This window comes from Sapajus apella, unplaced genomic scaffold (assembly GCF_009761245.1).
Source record: "Sapajus apella isolate SASKATOON/1434 unplaced genomic scaffold, GSC_monkey_1.0 scaffold14, whole genome shotgun sequence".
Classification (NCBI taxonomy): domain Eukaryota; kingdom Metazoa; phylum Chordata; class Mammalia; order Primates; family Cebidae; genus Sapajus; species Sapajus apella.
The window spans coordinates 7,226,000-7,243,239 of NW_022436954.1; the positions used below are offsets into that span (position 1 = coordinate 7,226,000).

Sequence of the window (17,240 nt, forward strand, 5' to 3'; positions counted from 1 at the left end):
CAGAGTGCTCAGCAGAAGGGCCAGGCTGGGTGAGGGAGGCTCTGTGCACACAGGCTCCTGCACAAACAGGAATCCAAGTGCGAAGCAAGGACCACTTAGGAGATCTGCCAGGACAGACTGCCAGAGTCGGGCAGAGAGTGGGGTGTGAGCAGATGCTGAGGTCAGAGGGACCAAAAGACCTCCACAAGAGCAACTTCACGAAGGCTAGAACTTTTATGATACTCCCCAAAGCAGAGCTCAGGGATGTCCAAGGGGAGCTGCTAGGTGCTTTTTCCTGGATAAGGATTTTTTTTTTTTTTTTTTTGAGACAGAGTCTCGCTCTGTCACCAGGCTGGAGTGCAGTGGCACGATCCCAGCTCACTGCAACTTTTCCGGTTTCAAGCAATTCTCCTGCCTCAGCCTCTCGAGTAGCTGGGACAACAGGCATGCACCACCACGCCCGGCTAATTTTTTGTACTTTTAGTAGAGATCGGGTTTCACCATGTTGGCCAGGATGGTCTCGATCTCTTGACCTCATGATCCGCCCGCCTCGGCCTCCCAAAGTGCTGGGATTACAGGCGTCAGCCACCGCGCCCAGCCAGGATTTGGTTTTTCTTTCCTGAAGAGGAACAAGGCTTGGAGATCAGGATGAGCATTAGCTCCGAGCCTGCATCCTCTCTATTGTACGAGAGAAGGCTTTCTCCTGCCCCTGTTCCAGCCTGTTGCCACAGGGTAACATCACAAAGAAAAGCAGCTATTTTGGCCACTGAGAGGCATTCCTGCTGCAGCTGAGCTATGGCTCGGCTAGGCCATGGCAGTGGCACTAGTGCCTCACTGAGGCAGTGAGGGGCAAGGCTGAGGAATGCAGGCAGAGGGGCCTGCTGCTGGCTGGGGGCTCTCTGAAGAGGGAGAGTGGCTGCAGGGAGGGATGCCCTACCCTTAGAGAGCGATCAGCACCAAGAGAAGAAATGGAGTTAAAACTATTCGAGGAACGTGAAGTCCTGGGAAAGAAGGGGCTCCCTGATGTTATTCTCCCCTTGAGACTAAGAACAGAGGTATCTGGGGTAGAGGCGAGAGGCACAAGAGAAAGAACGGTGAGGGCTGGCAGACATGAACAAGCAGAACCTCCGGCTTTCTTCTATGAATCAAAAGCTCAAGTGACTGCCATGAGACCAGGAGGTTAAGTTCAGAATGCAGCCACGACCAGGAGCCTAAAGAAGATCATCCCCACGGCGGGCCGCACAGAACACCTCATTCCTGGTTCTTTCAGGTTCTCTCTCACTGACAGCGATGGAGAGAAGCAGTCCTCCTCCCAGAGTCAGCTGGTCCCAACGTGAGCCCACTCCATGAATCCATAAAAACAGCTGGAAAGAGCTTTCTTCACTTCCCTGCATCTTGGCACAAAAGATCTTCCCACGGTCTCCATAGGAGCATTCCATCTGTGAAAGCGTGAGTCTCTCTGAAGCCTCCCTCTATGCCCAGATCTTATACCCAGTGTGTTTCAATTTGGGGATCAGCAAACCCTAGACCCAGGACTCCAGAACTTTCATAAAGGTGGGCATAAACATTCCATTTGTCCAAGTGTGTGTGTTTGGGGGCAGGGACGGTGCCAGGAATCTACGGGCTGCAGCAGTGGGAGAACTTCCACTGCAGGGCCCAGAAGCCAAGTGAAGAGGCAGCCACCGTGGAGGATGAGCTTCACAGCCAGGCCCACCCACTCTTCCCTCTCCCCTTCATTCCCTCCCAGCATTCTGGTCTCCTAGGAGAGGAGGAGGAGCAGCTCATACCACTTCTCTCCAGGATTCTGTGCTCTCGGGCTGCAGCCTGGCACGTGCAGGGCTGGGGAGGTTACAGCCCTGAGGGCACCTGGCAAACGGAGAGACCAGGAAAGAAGAAAGGCCTTAGGAGAGAGCACTGTGACTTGCAAGTGGCTCTGAGAGTTCAGTGGCAGCAGCCACCACAGTGCCCACCCGCGTGGGAGTGTTGACTGTCCCCAAACTTGGTCCTCCGGCTCAGGATCTCATAGGAGCAATCCTCCCCACAGCAACCGGACATGCTGGGGGAAGAGTCATCAATTTCAAATCTGCAAGGCAGGCAGGAGAGAAGGGTTGGTGGCAGGGAGCTGAATATGTATGCCTTCCTCCCTGGCCCGAGGACTTTTCTACCAGCCACACTGATAAGGCCCTTAGGATGAAGGTGCAGGAGGTGGGCAGGGGACCAAATCAGAGGGCACAACCATACCATCTCCCCAAACCTGAACCCCCATGGACCTGGACTGTGAGCTCAGATATCAGGATGAGTGGGGGCCAGGACCAGAAAAATGGCCCTCAGCAGGCCCACCTACCACCCAGAAGGACCCACACCCAGCTCCTTACTGCAACGCTTCTCTGAAGAACTGGTAGGCGCCATGATTGTGTTTAAATACTGTTAACATAACCTTCTTCATCTGTGTGCTGGAAGAAAGCAGAGCAAGTACCTTTTAGAAAGAGAAACATGACTGGGCATGGTGGCTCACACCTGTAATCCCACCACTTTGGGAGGCTGAGGTGGGAAGATCACTTGAGCCCAGTAGTTGAAGACCAGACTGGACAACAGTGTGGGACCCTGTCGCTACAAAACATTTAAAAAATTTTAAAAATTAGCCCAGTATGGTGGCATATGCCTATAGTCCCAGCTACTCTGGAGGCTGAGGCCAGAGGACTGCTTGAGCCTCGGAGGTAGAGGCTACAGTGACATATGATCACACCATTGCACTCCAGCCTAGGTGACAGAGTGAGACTGTCTTGGGAAAAAAAAAAAGGAGAAACAGAGATTAAGGTCATGCTTCCTTTCTTTTCTGTCTCTATTACCTCCCTTTCACCCAAAGAAGTGTTCCTGAATTTGGCCTCTAGCCTCCAGAGGTCTTGGACCCCCACAGCACTCACTGCTTCCCTCCTTCACAAGTTGATGAGACTGCAGAGGCATCAGCCCCGACCAGACTGGCTTCTTCCAGAGCAGGGATCTTTCCCACTTTCCCTCTGTAGCCCTATTACTTAGGTACAGAATGTGGCACAGATTAGGAACTCAAAAGATGTTGCTTCGCTGAGGTGAACATACAAAATCTGGAGTCATAACAAGGCAGACAGTGTCTTACTGAGAGGGTTCTAAGACACCTTTCTCACAAAACATGCCTAGGAGCCCGGCCCTCCAAGGAAGCTCAAAGAATAGCAAGCGCCTCAGTGACATCTCCTTCCAACAGAGTGCTGCACGGGCCTCCTAAGAAGCAGGGGCCTTACCTGTTGGCCATGAGCTGCAGGATCTGTATAAGGAACTTCCCCAGGCCTTTCCGCCGCACCTTGCTTTCCAACTGCACTTCATAGCTAGGTGAAGAAAGCAGAGAGGTGAGCTTGCAGGATGAGCACGAAGAGGCTATAAGGTCTGGCAGAGGAGAATGCAGTTCTTGGCAGCCCATAGACCTAGGTAGGCTGGAGTGAGTGCCTGGACTCACCAGGGTCTCTCTCCCCGACCTCCCCCAAGCCATGGCTCCTACCAGTACAGGACTTCATCCCCGCACTCCACGTCAAACCGGAAGTGAGAAAAGGCAACAGGGACGGAACTGTTTTCCCAAGCAATGAGGTACCAGGCTCGGTCATCTGTCATTTCCTCCCGTTTCTCTCGGTCCTTCCAGCCCCACTCGCTCTGCTCATACCTGAGGAATTTGGGAGCAGTCAGAAAGGGAAGCTGGGAGAGGAACTAGGCTCCCCTGGTCAGGATACGCTTACATGGTTTGCATATTCGTTTTGGTCAGGTCGAAGGCCCAATCCACGGTGGCAGGGTCTAGTCCAGACACTCGCTTACATTCAATGGAGACATTCAACCTGAGAAGAGAACAGGGGGTGCTTGAATGCATTACAGCGCTCCTGCCAGGGTACTGCTGTTCCTCACTCAAAGTCTACAGGGAGGAGGGCCTGGTCTCAGTTATCGACAGAAGAGCCAACCCTGTACCTTCCCCAGCATGACCAGAGAAGGTGCCTTGCAGGAACGAAGTCTTTCAGGCTGAGATTAAGAATTGTGGGCACGCAGCCCACCCCCCACCACAAGGCCTGTCTCCTGCCTCCCCAAGCTGACCTTATCTGCCTCGGCACTTTGTAAACTTCTTGTCTCTCTCTGCTACCTCTTTATTCTTTTCCCACCTTTTCTGTCTCTTCTGTACTTTGCTATAAACACTCATGTCTTCTGTTATTTCATTCCTGCCCTTAGGCATTTTTCCTGTTGCTGTAATTTCTGAACTGACTCCTCACTGTGCTCCCATGGGACCCCTTTCCTCTTATCTACCAATCTCGCCTTCAAAACCCCTAGGTGACCCCAGGTCCTTCAAGAAGACTATGATTGAACACACCCCAACCCGCCCCCCCATGCCAGGAGTCCTGCCTGCTTCATCTGAGGAGGGGGGATACTCTCAGCTAGTCAACAGGGTGAGGCTGGCATAGTGGCTCACACTTGTAATCCCAGCACTTTGGGAGACCGAGGCATGTGGATCACCTGAGGTCAGAAGGTTGAGACAGGCCTGGCCAACATGGTGAAACCCTGTCTCTACTAAAAATACAAAATTAGCTGGGCATGGTGGCACATGCCTGTAATCCCAGCTACTCAGGAGGCTGAGGCAGGAGAATCACTTGAACCTGGGAGGCAGAAGTTACAGAGAGCCGAGATCGTGCCACTGCACTCCGGCCTGGACAAGAGCGAAAGCCTGTCTCAAAAACAAACGAACAAACAAAAAAAACAGAGTGAAGCAGGCTCCAGTCCAACACTGTTTTTCTAAATCCACAAATGCCACAGGTGTTAAGGTATCTGTTTCTAAATGAAGTTTAAGTAAAATGCAGTTAAACTCCTTGACCAATCTGTGAAATCATTCTCTAGATAGTACTACACTCTGAAAGGACTAGAGTCAGCAAACGCGAAGCCTTTAAAGAGCTCCCATATCAATGTATTTCAATGACCACAACCCCCAGAGGATGTGCCCACTGGAATCCCATCACCATTACAGACTGGCACACCACATTTGCTCAGCCTTGTAATTCAGAACTTCCTGCCCCAAAGCTGGGCGTGTTTTCTTTATCAACCACTTAGCCGTCACAGCTGCCCAAACACAGCACTGAATCTGTCTTAACTACAAAATGTCCAAAGCCCATCTGCAGGTACAAATTCTCCATTAAAGAACATGAAAGTAAGATCACAGCCACAGGAATCACACAAAATTCAAGGCAAAGTATGTCAAAAGACTTTTCAGAGACCAGGAGCAGAGGCTCACACCTGCAATCCTGGCACTTTGGAAGGCCAAGGTGGATGGATAACTTGAGGTCAGGAGTTCAAGACCAGCCTGGCCAACATGGTGAAACCCCTTCTTTACTAAAAATACAAAAATTAGCCCAGCATGGTAGTGTGTGCCTGTAGTCCCAGCTACTCAGGAGGCTGAGGCAGAGGAACTGCTAGAACCCAGGAGACAGAGGCTGTAGTGAGCCAAGACTGCGCCACTGCACTCCAGCTTAGGCACAGAGTGAGGCTCCATCTCAAAAAAAAAAAAAAAAAAAAAAAAATCAAAATAAAAAAAAAAAAAACCCATACCAGCTTCTACTTACTTAGCCAAATATTTTCCTTTTCCTTCTTTTTTTTTTTTTTTTTTTTTTTGAGACGGAGTCTCGCTCTTGTTACCCAGGCTGGAGTGCAATGGCGCAATCTCGGCTCACCGCAACCTCCATCTCCTGGCTTCAGGCAATTCTCCTGCCTCAGCCTCCTGAGTAGCTGGGATTACAGGCACGTGCCACCATGCCCAGCTAATTTTTTGTATTTTTAGTAGAGACGGGGTTTCACCATGTTGACCAGGATGGTCTCGATCTCTTGACCTCGTGATCCACCTGCCTCAGCCTCCCAAAGTGCTGGGATTACAGGCTTGAGCCACCGCGCCCGGCCCTGTTTCCTTCTTAAAACAACCTTGCAAGTTTGGCATCATCCTATCTGACAGGTAAGAAAATGGGGCTTGAAGAGTATGAGTGACTTCTCCAAATAGAGTTAATAAGCAGCCCAGCTATAATCCAACCCCCAGCACAGAGAAGCCACAGCCCTTGTTTATCCCCAAGCCAAGATGTTATATTCTGGAAGCACAACTCATCAACAGCATTTCAGGTAAGGCAGATTATGCCTCCTATTTTAGATACCAAAAGGACAAAAAAGTGAGGAAGCTTTCAATCCATAGCCTATAGTTAACTGGATCAGCAATAATAACAGCAAACAGGGGGAGGGGTGAAAGCTGACCTGCTGGGTACAATGGTCACCATTTGGGTGCTGGGTACACTAGATGCCCAACCCCACCATTACACAAGATATCTGCACATGTACCCCTCGATCCAAAATAAAATACATTTTAAAAATAAAATAACAGCAAACACTTATCTAGTTTTCATTATGCTGCAGGAACTAACACTTTGCATCTTATCCTCCTGACAACTCCATGAGAAAGGTACTATTATTAGAGCCATTTTTGGTTTGGAGTTTTTGTTTTGTTTTGAGACAGCATCTTGCTGTCACCCAGACTAGAGTGCAATGGTACTACCATGGCTCACTGCAGCCTCCACCTCCCAGGCTCAAGCAATTCTCCCACATCAGCCTCCCCAGTAGCTGGAACTACAGGCATGTGCCACCATGCCCAGCTAATTAAAAAAAAATTTTTTTTTTTTTTAGAGACAGGGTCTTCCTATGTTGCCAGGGCTGGTCTTGGACTCCTGGGCACAAATGATCTTCCCAACCTCAGCCTCCCAAAGTGCTGGGATTACAGGTGTGAGCCACCACACCTGGCCTAGGCCCATTTTTTACTAGAAAACTGAGGAACAGAGAGGTTAAGTAATTTGTTGAGGGTCTGCTAGGCACAGCACTTTAGGTGGGGGAATCACTTGAGGACAGGAGTTTGAGACCAGCCTAGGCAATGTAGTGAGACCCCTTTCTCTACCAAAATTTGTGTCTGTGTGTGTGTGTGTGTATGTATGTATGTATATATATACATACATACACATGAGAAAAAGTAATTTGCCCAGGGCCAAATAGCCAGTAAGTGGCTTTTAACAATTATACTATACACTCAGGGAAAGAGCACTAGATTGGAAATTAAAAGCTCCCTCAGCTGTCAGAGGGAAACTCCATAAACTCAGAAAGCTCATTTGACTTCTCTGAGCCTCAGTTTCCCATGAGTTAAATGTGAGTGTCAGCCTAGATAATTTTCCAAGTTTGCTTTGGCTCAATGATTCTTTGTACAGAGAGAATAATCAGTACTAAAGAGACATCAGGCCGGGCGCAGTACTCATGCCTGTAATCCCAGCACTTTGGAAGGCTGAGGCAGGCAGATCACTTGAGGCCAGGAATTCGAGACCAGCCTGGCCAACACAGTGAAACCCCATCGCTACTAAAAATACAAAAATTAGGCAGGTGCAGTGGCTCACACCTGTAATCCCAGCACTTAGGGAGGCCGAGGTGAGTGGATCATGAGGTCAGGAGTTCAAGACCCACTTGTCCAAGATGGTGAAACCCTGTCTCTAATAAAAATACAAAAATTAGCTGGGCGTGATGGCATGCACCTGTAATCCCAACTACTCAGGAAGCCGGGGCAGGAGAATCGCTTGAACCCAGGAGATGGAGGTTGCAGTGAGCTGAGATCATATCACTACACTCCAGCCTGGGTGACAGAGCAGGACTCCATCTCAAAAAATAAATATTTATCTATATGGTCAAAGGTGTTACATGTAGAGTGGCAAAATATACATACACACACACACACACACACACACATATATTTATCTAACAAGACATCAGGCTGGGCGTGGTGGCTCATGCCTGTGATCCCAGCACTCTGGGAGGCTGAGGCGGGCGGATCACCTGAGGTTGGGAGTTTGAGTTCAGCCTGACCAACATGGAGAAACCTCGTCTCTACTAAAAATACAAAATTAGCTGGGTGTGGTGGCGCGTGCCTGTAATCCCAGGTACTCAGGAGACTGAGGCAGGAGAATCACTTGAACCTGGGAGGTGGAGGTTGTGGTGAGCTGAGACCACGCCATTGCACTCCAGCCTAGGCAACAAGAGCTAAACTCCAACTCAAAAAAAAAAAAAAAAAAAAAAAAGACATCTCTGAGATTAAGAGCAATCTTTGCTCATTTATGGATTCCTCTGTCACCCTACCTGGGGGATAAGCCAGTTTCTGCTTTTTTATAATATGAAGAAGAATGAGAAAATGTGGGTCTGAGGAAGCCCACTCTGGAAGGGGAATTCCTGAAGATACTCAAGGAGATAGCAGTTGGTAATGCTCAATATGACTCACCCGTTTCTATCATATTTCTTGAACACTGGGAAAGCTTCCAGAGGGTCTCCGAGCTGTGGAGGGAAAGAAAAGAGGACTATCACAGATAGTGTGGCGGAGGTGCAGGCCCTGTCCCAAGAGCTGTTGTCTTGGAGTGGGACGCTGTGGGGACTCACAACGGGAGACTAGCTGCAGCCTCGCAGACCCTCCATCTGCCTAGCTCTGAAGTCACATGTGTGAGGAAGGCTTTGGTGGGGAGGCCCAGGAGAGTTAAGTTTGGCCTCACCTGACAGGGCAAGAGGAGACTTCATTGGCCTGTGGGCATACTACTTGTTCAGAACACAGCTAACCCAAAGCAGAGAGGCCATCTGATCTGCCTGCACACTTCTTAAAAGAAGCCTCCACTGCCTTCATCTGTTTAAAACTCCAGATGGAAAATCACGTCCCTGAGCCACACTCTTATAAATGTGGAGTGTTTACTATGAGTGGGCTAAAAGCATAACCAAAAAATGGGATACTAAATGAGGCAGGGGCTGGGCACCACGGCTCATGCCTGTAATCCCAGCACTTTGGGAGGCTAAGGCAGGTGAAATGCTTGAGCTCAGTTCAAGACCACCCTGCGAAACATGGCCAAACCCCATCTCTACAAAAATGGGCCGGGTGTAGAGGCTGAGGTGGGAGGATCACTTGGGCCCAGGCACCAGAGGTTGCAAGGCTGAAGTGAGCAGAGATCATGCCACTGCATTCCAGCCGAATGACAGAGTGAAACACTGTCTCATAAAAAGATTTAAAAAAATTATCTAGACCCTCCTCTATCCATAAGGAAGAAGATCCACAGGGAGGCAGCTGCTTCACTGGAATCCACATTTTCCTAAACACCTGGGCCAACTGCTGGCGCCTCCTCCCAACATACATGTATAAGCTCAGTTTTCTGAACAGCAAGGAGACAGAGACGGTGTGAGTGGGTAGTGTCACAGTTCTGCCACAGGGTGGCGACAAAATAAGTCAAATTATAAACCAAGTGGAAGTCCCAGGAGGCAAGGACTGGGAAGAATGGGAGAGTCACCCTGTTGGCAGCATCCACTTTGGCACAAACGGCATCCATGGCTGCTCGCTCCTCCAACCGTTTCTGCTTCTTCTCCTTGGCTTTGCTCGACTTTCTCTGCAACAGGGAAAAGCAACGTTAGCTGGAAAGGCTGTGGCCAATCAAACACTGATTTTCCCTTTGAGGAACAGAAGGGCCCTGCATCCACAGGCCTGGCCCAGCGGCGACTTCCCATCTCAGCTGCCACACATTTGGAGGCCAGGGAAGACCCAAGAAGGTCATTTCGTAGCAGGAAGTCCTCAGAGGTCACCAGACTTCTCAGCTTCCCCTCAGGAAGAGCAGTGGCCCTCCTGACACAGACACTGTGGGGACCAGCGAGACAGCTGACAGTGGCTGCAGCAGGCCAGCCCCCAGTAGGCACCTAGTAAGCATTCACTCACTGCTCCCTCCTAAAGAGGGAACATTCCCCCGTCTCTACTAAAAATACAAAAAAATTAGCTGGGCGTGGTGGCGCCCACCTGTAGTCCCAGCTACTTGGGAGGCTGAGGCAGAAGAATTGCTTGAACCCAGGAGGCGAGGTTGCAGTGAGCCAAGGTCATGCCACTGCACTCCAGCCTGGCGCCTGGTGACAGAGTGAGATTCTGTCTCAAAAAAAGGAGGGAACATCCAACTCTAGGCACCCTGAAGACCACTTCAGGGAGGAGACGGCATCTGAGGGAGTCGCTGAGACTGTTCCTAAGTGTAAGTTCATTCAAACCCTTTTCAGTGTCTTCTGGCTTTGGGAGACAAAGATCTGGTCGGCCACAGCTCCTGTGGGAGTGGGGTCTCATTAAAGTGGGGGCCGCCATCTTCTGACTCTAAGACACATAGCCATTCCCAGAAGCCCTGCTCAATTAAGACCAATGAGTGGCAGACATACTACAAACTAGCGAAAAGGCTGAGGGCAGGGGCCCAAGGGGTTCACCTCAGGACAGAGGTGACACGTGGTCAGCAAGACAAAGTTGCAGGCACAGTCAGCAGCTCGCAGCAGAGGAGCAGCAAAGGGGGATTCTGGCATACAGCAAAGAACGGCAAATCGCCCACAGCTGTTTCTAGAGCAGGTCCTGTTTTGAGGCCAAGGCGGGATTCTCAGGCCTAAGACCTGTTCACCCTATTGTGAAAAGCTGGGTAACACAGGGCAAGAGCCGGGCTCTGAAGTCTAGCAGACTTCATCTAAAGCCTCATTTTTTTCCTTTCTTTCTTTCTTCAGGCGGCATTGAAGGAAGCCTCCTATTTTTTTTTTTTTTTTTTGAGGCGGAGACTCACTCTATTGCCCAGGCTGGAATACAGTGGCACGATCTCGGCTCACTGCAGCCTCTGCCTCCCAGGTTGAAGCGATTTTCCTGCCTCAGCCTCTTGAGTAGCTGGGATTACAGGCATGTACCACCACGCCCTGCTAATTTTTTTTTAAAGATGGGGTTTCACCACGTTGGTCAGAATGGTTTTGATCTCTTGACCTAGTGATCCACCCGCCTCAGCCTCCCAAAGTGCTGGGATTACAGGTGTGAACTACCACGTCTGGCCTAATTTTTCTATTTTTAGTAGACAGGGTTTCACCATGTTGGCCAGGCTGGTCTCGAACTCCTGACCTCAAGTAATCCAGCCACTCAGGCAGGAGCCATCAAAGCCTCTTCCTGCTCTCCACGCCCCGCAGTACTAGGACAAGAAACAGCACTTCAAGCCTCCCCCCAAGGCCTGATGAGTGAGGATCCCCATGAGGGTCAATAGGGTATGTGTTCAATAAATGACCATTCTCATTCTCTCTCCCGCAGGCAACCTGAGAGCACAGAGGGCCAGCACCACCCAGCCGGTCCCCAGAAGGCACTCCAAAGGCACTGGTAAGCTGGCTCTGCTTTTCACCAAAAGAGCAGCCTCTTTTGACACCTCCCACCTCTCCTTTCCCTGAGCTCTCTTTAGATGTTTGACAACCCCCAATTACATCTAGCCCTAACACAGACTGGCCCCAGGAAAGGACACTCAGAGCGATTAACCCTTCTGCATGAGTTGAAAAACCAGCTGCTGGGGAAGTTCTCAGAATCAATTCTACCCTCGATTTTCCAAGGAATGACACTGTTTACCTCCTGCTTTAATCAACCAAGAAGCAACTCACCAGGAACTTACAAGGATTGCTCTCATAGGCACAAACTCTACCAACACCAGCTACTAATTACTTCGTGGCTGAGCACTGTGTGGCACACAGGCAAGATCTCCGATCTTACCTCCTTAGAGGAAGGGACAAACCAGAGAATGGGCTGTCTTCATAAGGCTGGCCTCCTGGGACAGAACCACCCTCCCTCTACCACGGATAGGCTTAGAGCATTTATCTTTTTCTCTGGAAATGTGGGTTTCAAGACAACACTGAGATACAGCTTGCAAAGTGCTTTTATAAACATTATGTTTCTTTTTATTTTTTGAGCGATAGGGGGAAGTCTCACTATGTTTCCCAGGCTGGTCTCAAACTCCTGGGCTCAAGCAATCCTCCTGTCTTGGCCTCCCAAAGTGCTGGGATTACCGGCGTGAGACATCACGTCACCCAGCCTACATTATGTGTTTCAGTTCTCAGGGCAGAAACTATCACCTCCCTTTACACAATAGGAAACTGAGGCTTGAAGGGACAATTTGACCACTCAGAGTTGTGCAGTGAAGAGGGGCAGAGGGAGACTCAGTCCCAAGATGGGCTGCAGCTCATGCTTGTTAAACACTGTCTCCTACTGAGGCGCCCACAACCTGCAGAGTGGACTTCCACTCCGGCATCAACAAAGATTCTTGCACCCTGCCAAGATAACACCTGGGCTTCAGAAGCCCTCAGCAACCACTCAGCAACTCCTTTCTCACTACCTGGCTGGTTTGTTAGCAGCATGCCAATACAGTTTCGTTACAGGCCCTACCCTTGGCATTGAGGCAGAGAAGGAATAGAGAAGCCTGAGATAGAAGGTCTTCAGGGCTGTACCATGGGGCAGAAGAACATGAGCTTTGGCGTCAACAGACCAGGCCTATGCTCTTCCTGCCACCCCCAGAATGACTTGTGAAAGCAACTCCATCTCCATGAAGATGCGGGTGCAAATGCTGACCTCTTGGAGCTGTAAGGGCAGATCAGAAGCCAGAACACCTTCAGAGTGAGTAAAAGCTCCCTTCCTTCACCCTACATGCTTGCTCTCTTACCACAATACAGGGCTCAAGGATCAAAGGTGCTGGAGGGCAAGGGTGATGCCCAGAACCCAGAAAGCACTGAAGCTTGGGTTCCCTCTATCTCATTTCTAAGCGTGAGAAGTAATTCCTAAGCACAAGCAGCAGGAGGGCCAGCCTGGCCTCCAGGAGATCTGTAGGCTCATTCATGAAGACCTGGCAAGCTAGGCAATCCTCAAAGCAAGGCCTGGGGCTGCCATGACCTGAGACTGCGGTAACTCAAGAACCCCTCATGTGCTCCACTGACTGCCCACGGGGCATCAGGCGGGGTGCAGCCAGATGGGCAGACAGGCAGGGAGGGGCCGCACTAGGAAAAGTGGTCTCCTATTATTCCAATTAGCTTTGCCCCTGCCTTGTGGAGGTCAGGCTGTCCTATGGGGACACAAGAAAATGCTCCTAGTTAAAATGGGAAATAAGCACAATGAACAGTAAAGCTCACTGTGGTTAAATGTCTTTCCCAAGGGAGCTTTGTATATATATATAAAAAAAAGAGAGTGCAGGATTTTGAGTCAAAAGACCTGGATTTGATTCTCAGCTCTTTCACTTAATAGCTATGTGACTTCAGGAAAGTTACTTGAGCTCTTTTCATCAAGTTACTCAAAATTTCTCTGGCTCTCAGTTTTCTTATCCATAAAATGGGGCTCACAATGCCTACACCAACAGCCGCAGGAGGGGAATTCTGTTTACAGGGACCTCCCTCAGACGTTCTGCTGGTGCTTCCATAAAGGTGATCAATCTAATCTACACAACCCAGCATCGTAGGTGTGACTACTTCTTTGATGAGAAATCTGAGGCACAAAGAGTGGACAGAACTTGCAGGGTCACAGAGCTAGTAGGGAGAGTTCTCAAAGCTGCTCTTCCTCCCACTCCCTTGACTCTGCCCCATGCTGCGAGGGCAGATCCACTTTATCTGCCTATATTCACCCAGTGCTCACCAAACAGCAGGTACTCAGTTCATAGCTGCTAAATGAATCATCCAAGATTCAAACCCACGTTTGAACCTAAAGTCCATGCTCCTTCCACTATGTCACAATTATGTTTACATGGCACTTTTTGTTATAAAGTGTTATATAAATGTTTTCCTGTGCAGTGCAAAACTCCTCCCCTTACTATTCCCATCGAAGAAGCAAGTCCACACACAGCTCTACGACTGTAAGAGGTCATAAAGACAAATGAAAAAAAAGGTGGCTTACACCGGTAATCCCAGCAGTTTGGGAGGCCGAGGCGGGTGGATCACCTGAGGTCAGGAAATCAAGACCAGCCTAGCCAACAGGCTGAAACCTCATCTCTACAAAAAATATAAAAAGATTAGCTGGATGTGGTGGTGGATGCCTATAATCCCAGCTACTTGGGAGGCTGAGGCAGGAAACTACTTGAACCTGGGAGGCAGAAGTTGCAGGGAGCTGAGATTGTGCCACTGCACTCCAGCCTAGGCAACAAGAGCAAAACTTTGTCTCAAAAAATAAAAATAAATAAATAGAAAAAAAGAAAATAAATATCCAGATGGGAGGAGGAGGCACCTTTCAGGAAAGGAATTTGCCATCTCTGATCAACGTCTCCATCTCATATAGTATCCAACATCCAAAAAGAACCTGTTTTTGGTGAAGCAAGAGACATACAAATTCTAATTTTCAGTATCAACGTCTCCATCTCATATAGTATCCAACATCCAAAAAGAACCTGTTTTTGGTGAAGCAAGAGACATACAAATTCTAATTCCTGAAAGACGACACATGTGTGGCAACTAGGACACGTGTGGCAACTGAAGAGAAAGCCTCCATCTGAAGCCTCACTCAGCCTGAGGCCAGGCTGTCAAGTGGAGCCCAGCCCTCTGCCACAGGGTGACTACAAGGAATGACTCCCCAGCACCCACAGTTGTGGAATGAGGGTGATGAGATGGTTCCAGCTGCTTCAGGGAGGAGAATTCAAGTCTCTGTTACTGTGAATTTTAGGCCAGAAGAGACTTTGTAGGGTCTGACATGAGAAACACATCTGTAAAGCGTAACAAGCCGAGCTCAGTGGCACATGCCTGTAATCCCAGCACTTTGGGAGGCCAAGGCAGGCGGATCACCAGGTCAGGAGATCAAGACCATCCTGGCTAACACAGTGCAACCCTGTCTCTACTAAAAATACAAAAAATCAGCCAGGCATGGTGACAGACTACTCCTAGTTACTTGGGAGGCTGAAGCAGGAGAATCGCTTGAACCTGGGAGGTGGAGGTTACAGTGAGCCGAAATCACACCACTGCACTCCAGTCTCAGCGACAGAGCGAGACTCTGTCTCAAAAAAAAAAAAAAAAAAGAAAAAAGAAAAAGTGTAAGTAATAAGATTGATGCCCTAAAGGAAGCAAGGATCATAGAATCTCTGGGGCATATTTCTTGTTCTTTCCCTCACCCTGTCTTATGGAGTAGAGGGCCTGCTATTTCAACCCAACCAATGAGGAAGTGTTGAAGTAAAATGTCACATTACACTTCTTGTTTTCTGCTGAATCCACAGTGCCTGCGTCTGGTTAAACAGTTACTAAGCGACACCAGGGACACGGTTTTCATTTAGTTTCAACAATGGCTACATCTAGGACCTTTCACCAAAATCTAGGTTACATATGCCTAAATCTCTGGACTTGGTTTCCTACATATGAAGTATGTAATACCCAAAATTCTTTGGTAAAACATGATGACTGCTTTGACAAAGACAACTAGTTTTGTCTAATAAGTTGATTTGTTCAGTCGATAAATATTGGAGGGGGAGAAAAACTAGGTTAACAACAGTAGGGACAAACCCAATGGGTTAAAAATAGCACAAATCTATTTTGGATCAGTAAAGTGAAGGCTGAGGATACAGGCAAAAATAACAGCCACTACTTAGGAGACACCTCCTTAGCAATCCACATCCATTATCTCACTTAATCTTCACTACTAACCTAAGGGGGAGGTATCTGCATCCCCACATCCCTCACACAGGTGAGGAAATTCAAACACATCAAGGCCAACTCACTGGCACAATATTACACCGGCAGCAGCAAAGATGGGGCTGGAATTGAGGTACCTCCAAAGTCAGAGTTCCCTTAAGTGATGGAAATTCCATATGGGCGTGGTGGCTCACACCTGTAATCCCAGCACTTTGGGAGGCCCAGGCGGGTGGATGTCTGAAGAGTTCGAGACCAGCCTGGCCAACATGGTGACACCGCATCTCTACTAAAAATCCAAAAATTAACCGGGCGTGTGGCAGGCGCCTGTAATCCCAGCTGCCAGGAAGGCTGAGGCAGGAGAATCGCTTGAACCCAGGAGGAGGTTGCAGTGAGCCAAGATCGCACCATTGCACTCCAGCTTGGGCGGCTAGAGCAAAACTCGGTCTCAAAAAAACAAAACAAAACAAAACAAAACAAAACTAATATAGCCAGTACCAGGGAGAACGTTATCTTTTTAAGAGGGTGGCTGATACTGCTGTAATTAAGACTTAGCACGGTGAACGCACAGAAACTTGCAAACAACTTCTGCCCTACCCTATATGCTGGGAAAGAAAACTAAAATCCACCTCTAGGCTGCCGGCACGAACAGGTGGTCAATATGCATCCGCGGCCGCCGCCCCCGCCTCTCCCGCATCTTCCCGGCTCACCTGCACAGCCCTCCCCTTGCAAAAACATCTGCACTACCAAAACTCCTAACAACCCAAGTGGTCGTAAGAACCACTTCACTGCAACCAGGAGGCGTCAAGACAGGAGTCTATGGGAAGGGAAGGCTGTGTTTATCAAGAGCAGCAGGAACCTGGTGGAGAGGTTTCCAAACAGTGTAGGGGAATTGGCTTCGCTGAGACTCGAGTAGCGGGAAGTGCAGTGGACTGGGATTCGAGAGACCCACAGCGGGGTCTGACGCCCCAGCCAGCGTGACCTTGGCTAGGCGCCTTCTTTCCTCTGGGCCTCAATTCCCTCCAAGCCAGGATTGACCTCGGATGTGAAAAGCGGCGAAGCTGGTGACTGCCAGGTGATGAGTGACCCTGGGGGAGCGGGAGGCTAATCCCAGGATCCGCGCTGGCGACGGGGGTGGGGAGGCCGGCAAGGGGTCCGCGAGGCAGGAAGGGGCTGGCGTGACGCGGGAGGCGGCGAGGGGGTGGGGCCCCGGACTACGGGCTCTCCAGAGGATTCCCGGGTTAGGCCTAGCGCCGGGACCCTTAGAATCGGGGAGTAGGGTCATGTGGGGGCAAAGGGTCACGTGAGGCTGGAGGGGGTTGGGGTCACGTGAGAGGGGGGTTTAAGAACAAAGGGGGTGAGGGTAGCGAGGAGCGCTCCTGTACCTCCCGTCTCCTCTCTCAGCCTCACTCACCCCCATAGCGGCGGCGGCAGCGGCGGCGACCCTTAGCTCCTCACACACTTGCCGTCAGGGAGGCGGTAACGGCGGCGGCGGTGGCGGTGGCGGCGGCAGCAGCGGCAGCGACAGCAGCAGAGCGGCGGGCCCCGCACCGCGCATGCGCCTCGCAGCTCCCCCGCGCGCCTTGGTACCGCGCCGGCGCAGAACCGGGGTAGGGGCAGCGGGAAGCCGGCGCGCAGGTGGAGCGCCCGCGAGGCGGGCCGAGGGTCTCCGACCAGGAGGCGGGAGCGAGGAGGAGCGTCGCGCCAGGAATGACGTGCGCCCCAGGCCCGCCCCCTCACTGGGTTGCGTCTGTAGCTATGGCAAC

General features: G+C 50.2%; 1 protein-coding gene across 1 annotated transcript; it reads right to left on the reverse strand.

Moving 5' to 3' along the window:
- Positions 1-1,111: 1,111 nt before the first annotated feature.
- NAA40 (N-alpha-acetyltransferase 40, NatD catalytic subunit) lies at positions 1,112-17,047 on the reverse strand. Its single transcript, XM_032283020.1, has 8 exons — positions 16,889-17,047; positions 9,366-9,461; positions 8,321-8,373; positions 3,741-3,836; positions 3,509-3,667; positions 3,255-3,338; positions 2,355-2,432; positions 1,112-2,062 (listed from the first exon to the last, which is right to left on the reverse strand). The coding sequence occupies exons 1-8, from the start codon at positions 16,892-16,894 to the stop codon at positions 1,921-1,923; spliced, it is 714 nt and encodes a 237-aa protein (XP_032138911.1). The 5' UTR covers positions 16,895-17,047; the 3' UTR covers positions 1,112-1,920.
- Positions 17,048-17,240: the final 193 nt, after the last annotated feature.

Excerpts from the sequence above, each read along its gene's own strand:
- NAA40 (XM_032283020.1), bottom strand. Across the intron at positions 8,374-9,365 it reads AAGTGGATGCTGCCAACAGG|CTCGGAGACCCTCTGGAAGC; the intron begins GTGACTCTCCCA and ends TTCCCTCCACAG. Across the intron at positions 3,339-3,508 it reads GGGGATGAAGTCCTGTACTG|CTATGAAGTGCAGTTGGAAA; the intron begins GTAGGAGCCATG and ends TTCTTCACCTAG.